Consider the following 9402-nt stretch of genomic DNA (forward strand, 5'->3'; position numbering starts at 1 on the left):
ATATTTAATTTACATTTACATTACATTTAAACGTATTATGCAGCTATTAAATATCTAGTTATATTTTAATTTATATAATTAGTAATTATATAAAATAAAATGTATCTTATTAAATGAAAGTAGCAAGCGTTATATATACACTCTTCATTTTTGTTTACAATTTAGGCGATATGGATTAAAATAGCTTTTAAGCTCAAAACATATATGATTTCATAATTATAATTTATTATATTATTATGAAATTTAAATAACGTATTAAGTGAAATGAAAAGTAAAAGTGAGAGGTAATCAGTGGTTACCATAGTAACATTTGTTTAACATTTGGAATGGCGCTTTATTTCTTTTTCGACACTGTCAAAACGCGTATTATTTGTTAGGAAATTTATAGACAGAGAAAACCACAATCCAACGGAATGAGCTACGTAGTATGTCATTTATTAAAGTGCTGCTGACTGGAAAAGCAAACTGTGTTTGTAAGCAGTGATTTAACATCAGTGTTTATGTATGTCGAGGGAAATGGACTGCAGTCAACTGAAATCCACGGAGAAAACAAGAACCTCAAAGCTTCTCGACGAAATAAACGAGACTTATCAAGATATTAAAGAGTCACTGCAATCAGGTGATCAGAAATGTACATTCCATAACATCAGAGACATGTAATTTCCTTTCATTTTTATTTCATATGCTAAATATTTTATATGGTTTCATTATATATAAGTTACACTGCCGTTCAAAAGTTTGGAATCAGTAAGATTTTTAATGTTTTGTTAAAGAACTGTCTTATGCTCATAAAGGCTGCATTTACTTGTTCAAAAATACAGACAACAATCGGTAATATTTTGAAATATTATTACAGTTTAAAATAATGGTTTTCTATTTTAATATATTTTAAAATATTTATTCCTGTGATGCAAAGCTGAATTTTTCAGCATCATTACTCCAGTCTTCAGTGTCACACGATCCTTCAGTGATCCTTCTAATATGCTGATTTATTACTTTTATGTATTACTTATACTTAATATTTTGTTGGAACCTGTAATTATTTTTTTAGGATTCTTTGATGAATAAAAAGTTAAAAAGAACACCATTTATTCAAAATATAAAACTTTTCCAACACTACAAGTCTTTGCTATCATTGTTTTAAATTTAACACATCCTTGCTGAATAAAAGTATTAATTTCTTTAAAAAAAAAAAAGAAACAAATAAAAATGTACAGACCACAAACTTTTAAATGGTAGTTTATATTATTATAACAAAGTTATATTTTAAATAATTTCTCAATGCTGCTCTTTTTAACTTTTTATTTATTCAAAATATCCTGAGAAAAGTTCCACAGGTAACAACAAAATGTTAAGCAGCACAGCTGTTTTCAACATTGATAATAAATCAGCATATTAGAATGATTTCTGAAGGATCATGCGACACTGAAGAAGTAATGATGTTAAAAATTCAGCTTTGCATCACAGGAATAAATTATTCATTTTAATTATTTTAAAATATAGTCACATAGAAAACAGTTCTTCTAAATCAAGATTTCTGAATTTTTGGATTAAATAATTGCATCATTTTTTTTCCGAAGCAGAGCCTACCGGTGAGAAGCTGGAGAAGACAGTGCTTCTGCTTAAAGAGAAAGCAGAAAGAGGAGATTCACAAGCCGCCTTTCTCCTGGGACAGTTACACTATGAGGAGGTGACTAATGCCTTAAACTCTCTCTCTCAGTTATTCTGTTTCAATATGACAGAGTCACATGAGAATTTGCTTTCTGCATCACAGACAAAGAGCATATTGATGTATAGTAGTTACACATCTCAGGAATAATGCGGTATTCCACAGGGCCGCTACGTAGAAGCAGAGCTCATCTTTGATGACAATAAAGATGAAGATCCTCGAGCTCTGTATCAGCTGGCTGTCATATATTACGATGGCCTCGGAAGCAAAGAAGACCTTGTGAGAAATGCTATTTTTATGATATCTAATACATACAGTATACAGTAATTACAGTAGATACAGTTTTTAAAAATAAGCTTTTCGTATGTTACATTGATGACCCAAAAATAAACATTTTGTCATTAATTACTCACCCTCATGTCGTTCCAATCCCGTAAAACCTTTGTTCATCTTCGGAACACAAATTAAGATATTTTTGATGAAATCTGAGAACTCTTTGACCCTGCACAGACACAACTGAAATGTTCCCAGGTTCAGAAACGTACCAAGGACATCGGTAAAGTAGTCCATGCGACATGCGCATGCTTATGTTGAACACGCACTTGCATCAGCATGAGTATGCGTCATTTACGGAATTCATCAAAAATATCCTAATTTGTGTTCCAAAGAAGAACAAAGGTCTTATGGGTTTGGATCGACATGAGGTTGAGTAATTAATGACAGAATCTCATTTTTGGCTGAACTATCCCTTTAATGCATTACCAATATCTCATTTAAAACCACTACTGAATTTGTTCATATGCAACCCATTAACTTCAACAGGGCAAGGCAATTGAGTACATGAGAAAAGTTGCATTCTGGGACTCTTCTGAAGTGGGTTGTATCAGATATGCAGCACTGTATAACTTGGGTCAAGCGTATTTGGAGGGTTTTGGCGTTGAGGCATCCAGAGCTGAAGCAGAACGGTAAGAAACAATCAAAGCAAATTATAAATGTCAAAACATCTCTGCATGAAAATGAGAAGAGCACCTGATGAACATTTCTGTGGCAGGTTTTGGCTCTTGGCAGCTGATGATGGAAGCCCGAACGCTAGTGTGAAAGCGCAGTCATCCCTAGGCATGTTTTACTGCAGGCCGGAGACTCTCGACCTCAAAAAGGTCCTGGTATCACTGATAACCATCATGCAGCATCAGCTGAAGCACTGACCTGTAGAGCTGCTGAAATGCAGAAGAGATCTAATGCACCAAAAATGACCCTGATGTCGTTCCATACCCATAAGACCTTTGTTCATCTTCAAAACATAGATTAAGATATTTTTGATGAAATCCAAGAGATTTCAGACCCTGCATAGAAAGCAACACAACTGACACGTTCAAGACCCAGAAAGATAGTAAGGACATTGTTAAAATAGTCCATGTTTGATTTCTTTCGTCTTCGACGCATGTTCACAAGACACAGGAGCCAGCGTTCTGACATAGAACATTGTTTACAAGCAGAACACAAGAAATTGTTGAATAAAGTCGTTATTTTTGTTTTCTTTGTGCACAAAAAGTAGCTTGTAGCTTCATAATATCACGATTGAACCACTGATGTCACATGGACTATTTTTAAGATGTCCTTACTACCTTCTGGGCCTTGATCTGGGTCTTGAACGTGTCAGTTGTGCTGCTGCCTATGCAGGGTCAGAAAGCTCTTGGATTTCATCAAAAATATCTTAATTTGTGTTCTGTAGATGAACGAAGGTCTTACGGGTTTGGAACAACATGAGGGTGAGTAATTAATGACAGAATTGTCATTTTTGGTTGAACTGTCCCTTTAAATGTCTTTGTTTTCAGTCAAGCTGATCACGTGTGTTCATCTACTGCAGGCGTTCTCGTGGCACTCGGAGGCATGTGGTAACGGCAGTCTGGAGTCTCAGGGTGCTCTTGGTGTTATGTATCTCTATGGTCACGGAGTGCAGAAGGACCCAGACGCTGCCCTGTTCTGCCTGAAGGAGGCGGCAGAGAGAGGAAACGTCTATGCGCAGGGTCACCTGACGGCCTGCTACTACCACAGAAAGCTCTACTCCAGAGCAGCCGCCCTTGGAGAAAGGTACTGCACATCATCCAGAAACTGTAAGGAACACCATTCAGTTCTAAAGGAGACATATTATGCCTTTTTTTACAAGATGTTATATAAGTCTCAGGTGTCCCCAGAATGTGTCTGTGAAATTTCAGCTCAAAATACCTCACAGATCATTTATTATATCAGTTTGAAAATGCCTATTTTGAGTGGAAGCAGAGGCACGCTTGTTTTTGTGCATGACTCTTTAAATGCAAATGAGCTGCTGCTCCCCGCCCCCTTTTCCAGAATAGAGCTGCGTCTTTACAGCTCGTACCTGATACTTTGCCAAAAAACATCTGTTTGCTTTTGATTATCATGTTTATCGCGCTGAAATCATGCTTTTTAAAGTTTAAAACATAAAAAAAGGTTTTCTAAACGCACACATCTAAAGCATGCACACATAAAACAGCTGTCACATGGCGTACTAAACCAAGTTCTCTTTCACGTCTTATTGCGCTTAAAGGGGTCATTGGATGCAAAACTAACTTTTACATGTTGTTTGAACATTAATGTGTGTTGACAGTTTGTGTACACAACCACCCAAGGTAAAAGGGTGTTTTTTTACACTACTATTGAGAATTTAACCAAAGTATATTATAGAGTTTTCATTAAGACCCTAAAGAATCATATGAACTTGTGGAAAATGGGCATCCGATGACCCCTTTAAACCAGCGGTGTCCAATTCCAGTCCTCGCGACCCACCGCTCTGCACATTTTGTGTGTTTCACGCATCGCTTCCGACGTTTATTTATGTTTCACACTAGTTTATGTTAAAAACCCACATGAGTTACAAATACAGTCAGTTTTGTCCGTGAAGGTAAATAGCTGGGTAAAAAATGACATGTTTATATTAGATCTGTGTGACAGCAGCATAATATACAGTAAATAAATCTATAAATCCACTGCACATAATCTGCATGTTGATAGCACTTAAACATAGAAAAAGTCAGATTTTTGTGATATGTCTCCTTTAAGTAGTCAAAACAGGTTTGGTTTGTCTCTCAGAGTGTGTGGATATGAGGACATCAGTGCCATAGCGCAGCATACAGACTGTCTGGAGGAGTACATCAGGAAGGGAATCGCTGTAGCCATGTTTTACTATGCACGCTGCCTTCAGCTGGGCCGAGGCGTCCTGAAGAACAGAGACAGAGCAAAGAGCTATTTCACACAGGTACCATTGACCACCAATGTATTTAAAATGTCAGTTCTTGTGTTGGACCTGTAAAACACTGCTTCTGAGAAGCGATGTGGGAAAAGTTTGGGACTTGCATTATAAGAGATATGGGTTACATTTTGAGGTCCAGTGGCTAATTTTTCTAATTTTTCCTGTATCAGGCTGCCAGGATCGATCCAGAGATCTGTAAGGAGCTGCAAATGGACGTTGTACACCGAAGGATATAAATCACACATGCAACAACAATTGCTCACTTAATCCCATCAATGAAATTCATGACATGAAAATCTTGACTGTTGAACTGACTGACTTCACTACACTTTACACTAAGTTGTTGTCATTATAACCCCTGTTCCGACTGTTTAGTATTACTTTATTGTCATATAAGAATGATGCAAAGAAAAATCTTTTGAAAGTCTAGTCAAAAATATGTGCCAACTTCTGAGAAATGTAATCTTCAGAATTAATTTTTTTGTTTTGTTTATTTTTGAGATTTTGCTAAAATCTTGAATGTACATTTAAAACATTATTTTCATTAGTAAAAACATTATTGAAACATTTCAATGGATGGACGGAAAAATAGACAGGTGGACGGATGGATGGATGGAAGGATGGATGGATGGACAAATAGACATAGATGAATGGATGGACAGACGGACAGATGGATGGATGAATGGATGGATGGACAAACAGACAGATAGATAGATGATGGACAGACGGACAGATAGATGATGGATGGATAGACAGACAGATAGATGATGGACAGACGGACAGATAGATGATGGACAGACAGATAGATAGATGATGGACAGACAGATAGATAGATGATGGACAGACGGACAGATAGATGATGGATGGACAGACAGACAGATAGATGATGGACAGACGGACAGATAGATGGATGGATGGACAGACAGACAGACAGACAGATAGATGATGGACAGACAGACAGACGGACAGATAGATGATGGATGGACAGACAGACAGATAGATGATGGACAGACGGACAGATAGATGATGGATGGACAGACAGACAGACAGACAGACAGATAGATGATGGACAGACGGACAGACAGATAGATGGATGGATGGATGGACAGACAGACAGACAGACAGATAGATGATGGACAGACAGACAGACGGACAGATAGATGATGGATGGACAGACAGACAGATAGATGATGGACAGACGGACAGATAGATGGATGGATGGATGGACAGACAGACAGACAGACAGACAGATAGATGATGGACAGACAGACAGACGGACAGATAGATGATGGATGGACAGACAGACAGATAGATGATGGACAGACGGATAGATAGATGATGGACAGACAGATAGATAGATGATGGACAGACGGACAGATAGATGATGGATGGACAGACAGACAGATAGACAGACAGATAGATGATGGACAGACAGACAGACGGACAGATAGATGATGGATGGACAGACAGACAGATAGATGATGGACAGACGGACAGATAGATGGATGGATGGACAGACAGACAGACAGATAGATGATGGACAGACAGACAGACGGACAGATAGATGATGGATGGACAGACAGACAGACAGATAGATGATGGACAGACGGACAGATAGATGGATGGATGGATGGATGGATGGACAGACAGACAGATAGATGATGGACAGACGGACAGATAGATGGATGGATGGATGGACGGACGGACAGACAGACAGACAGACAGATAGATAGATGGATGGATGGATGGATGGATGGATGGATGGACAGACAGACAGACAGACAGACAGACAGACAGATAGATGATGGACAGACGGACAGATAGATGGATGGATGGATGGACAGATAGACAGACAGACAGATAGATGATGGACAGACGGACAGATAGATAGATGGATGGATGGATGGATGGACAGACAGACAGACAGACAGACAGACAGACGGACAGATAGATGGATGGATGGATGGACAGACTGACAGAATGACGGACAGATGATAGACGGACAGATGGATGGATGGATGGATGGATGGATGGATGGACAGACAGACAGACAGACAGACAGATAGATAGATGATGGACAGACGGACAGATAGATAGATGGATGGATGGATGGATGGATGGACAGACAGACAGACAGATAGATAGATGATGGACAGACGGACAGATAGATGGATGGATGGATGGATGGATGGATGGATGGACAGACAGACAGATAGATGATGGACAGACTGACAGACAGACAGACAGACAGATAGATGATGGACAGACGGACAGATAGATAGATGGATGGATGGATGGATGGACAGACAGACAGACAGACAGATAGATGATGGACAGACGGACAGATAGATGGATGGATGGATGGATGGACGGACGGACAGACAGACAGACAGACAGATAGATAGATAGATGATGGACAGACGGACAGATAGATAGATGGATGGATGGATGGATGGATGGACAGACAGACAGACAGATAGATAGATGATGGACAGACGGACAGATAGATGGATGGATGGATGGATGGACGGACAGACAGACAGACAGACAGACAGACAGACAGATAGATGATGGACAGACTGACAGAATGACGGACAGATGATAGACGGACAGATAGATGGATGGATGGATGGACGGACAGACAGACAGACAGACAGACAGACAGATAGATGATGGACAGACTGACAGAATGACGGACAGATGATAGACGGACAGATGGATGGATGAACGGATGGACAGATAAATAGAGACATGGATAGATGAATGGACGGACGGACAGATGGATAGATAAATGGATGGATGGATGGTGTGTTTATTTAATATTACATTATAATAAAGACACAACACATGGCAAATCTTCTTTTGCAATTTATTGCTTATAAATGCTCTAGTCTATTTTGGTAAAAATAAAATTCTATAATAACAATATTAATAATAATAATATCACAAACCGAACTTTCACAATAACTGTACATGACATATTGCACGATTAAAAGCTTTCATAATGGTCACAATAATATGTAGGGAGTTTACAGAGGTCTGGGTTCTTCTTTTTTACAGATGTGTAACACTCATTCCACTGACTGTTATTCACATTACACAGCAAAACCCCCTAGCAGAAAACAAAAGAGAGAAAAGAAAAGCAGAAGATGACAGCTGGCAGTGGATATGGTCGCTTCCTCCAATCTCACCAGAGAGAAACACATCAACGGATTCAAACACAAACATATTCATGACGACTCCTACATCCAGCACTACAGAGTCAAGTGTTTCAGAAATAAAACAACAAAAATGAACACCATCCAGCACATGAGAGAAACACATCCTGAGCCTCTGACGTGACGCGAACATGTTCAAGCCTGTACGGCCTCCACGCTCAGCTCAGGATAGAGTTCTTTAAGCAGCATCTCCAACAAGATCTGATGAGAAACAGAGAAAATGGACATTCAGTTTAGAAATGCCACCATTAGATGGCGCTACAGTATCACCACTGAATACAGCTGGCGTGACACTCCATTCGGGTTCATTCCTATCGCTTTCCTCTTCACAGATGTAAATCTGTCATGTCACGAGAGAGTGTTTTCAACAGAAAGCAGAAATGAAAAAATCCGCTGACTAAAAATGAAAAGCTGAGATATTAATAGGGTTAATGGTCAGTCACCGAGCGCTGGGGGACTTACGTAGAGAAGATGTCTGTTGGCACTGGTCTCCTGAAGTGCATTAAAGATCCTGATGATCCCGTATCTCGCGTTCTGCTGCCCCACGAGATTCTGAAGTGCATCTGAACAACCAAAACAACAATGTTTGCTTTTATTACACAGTCTCTGCTGTCCAACTTTCTAACGAAAGAGGAATTCTTCATTAAAATGCTGTTTTGATTGTTGCTGGTCTGTGTAGTGTGGGTTGTGAGAGCTCTAGAGTGAAGCGGTTTTATCAAGCGCTCTGAGCTCAGACTGGTGTAATTGCTCTCGCTGGAGTGTGTTTTAAGTGTCCCGCTCTAATTAAAAAGCATCGTGCAGGCAGAAACAACCGTCAAGCCTTTTACATTAACAGCCTTGCGCTTTAGCACAAAGTAAAACCTTTTTCCAGGGTGACTGAATCGGCACAGGATTAGCTTTTGTATTTATTTAGATAAAAAAAAAGAAAGAAATTATATTTAAAAATGGTCAACTAGGTAGTACTGCCTTTTCACACCGACTGTTTATAATAACAATAGTTGTAAAAAAAATAAAATAAAAAAATAACAATAATAATGGTGCAGCAGGAATTACCATAATTACAAAGTTCAAACTTCAGAAATTTTTTTTTAGCATATTTTATCAAAAATAATAATAATATTTATTTATTTACAAATGGTGAACTAGGTAATACTGCCTTTTCACACTTACTGTTTATAATAACAATAGCTTAAAAAAGCTACTAATGGTGTGGCAGGAATTACCATAATTACAAAGTTCCAACAACA

The 9402-nt window shown here is 38.7% G+C and overlaps 1 protein-coding gene and 1 long non-coding RNA gene across 2 annotated transcripts; one reads left to right on the forward strand and one right to left on the reverse strand.

The window, feature by feature from the left end:
* Positions 1–453: 453 nt before the first annotated feature.
* LOC141289001 (LRP2-binding protein-like) lies at positions 454–5173 on the forward strand. Its single transcript, XM_073821194.1, has 8 exons — positions 454–619; positions 1581–1690; positions 1835–1948; positions 2492–2634; positions 2721–2826; positions 3537–3760; positions 4778–4943; positions 5108–5173. The coding sequence occupies exons 1-8, from the start codon at positions 505–507 to the stop codon at positions 5171–5173; spliced, it is 1044 nt and encodes a 347-aa protein (XP_073677295.1). The 5' UTR covers positions 454–504.
* Positions 5174–7792: 2619 nt separating this feature from the next.
* On the reverse strand, positions 7793–8731 carry LOC141287866 (uncharacterized). The gene is made up of 2 exons (XR_012339565.1): positions 8618–8731; positions 7793–8356 (listed from the first exon to the last, which is right to left on the reverse strand). It is a non-coding gene; the product is annotated as an uncharacterized lncRNA (long non-coding RNA).
* Between the last annotated feature and the right edge of the window lie 671 nt (positions 8732–9402).

This window comes from Garra rufa, chromosome 16 (assembly GCF_049309525.1).
Source record: "Garra rufa chromosome 16, GarRuf1.0, whole genome shotgun sequence".
NCBI lineage: Eukaryota > Metazoa > Chordata > Actinopteri > Cypriniformes > Cyprinidae > Garra > Garra rufa.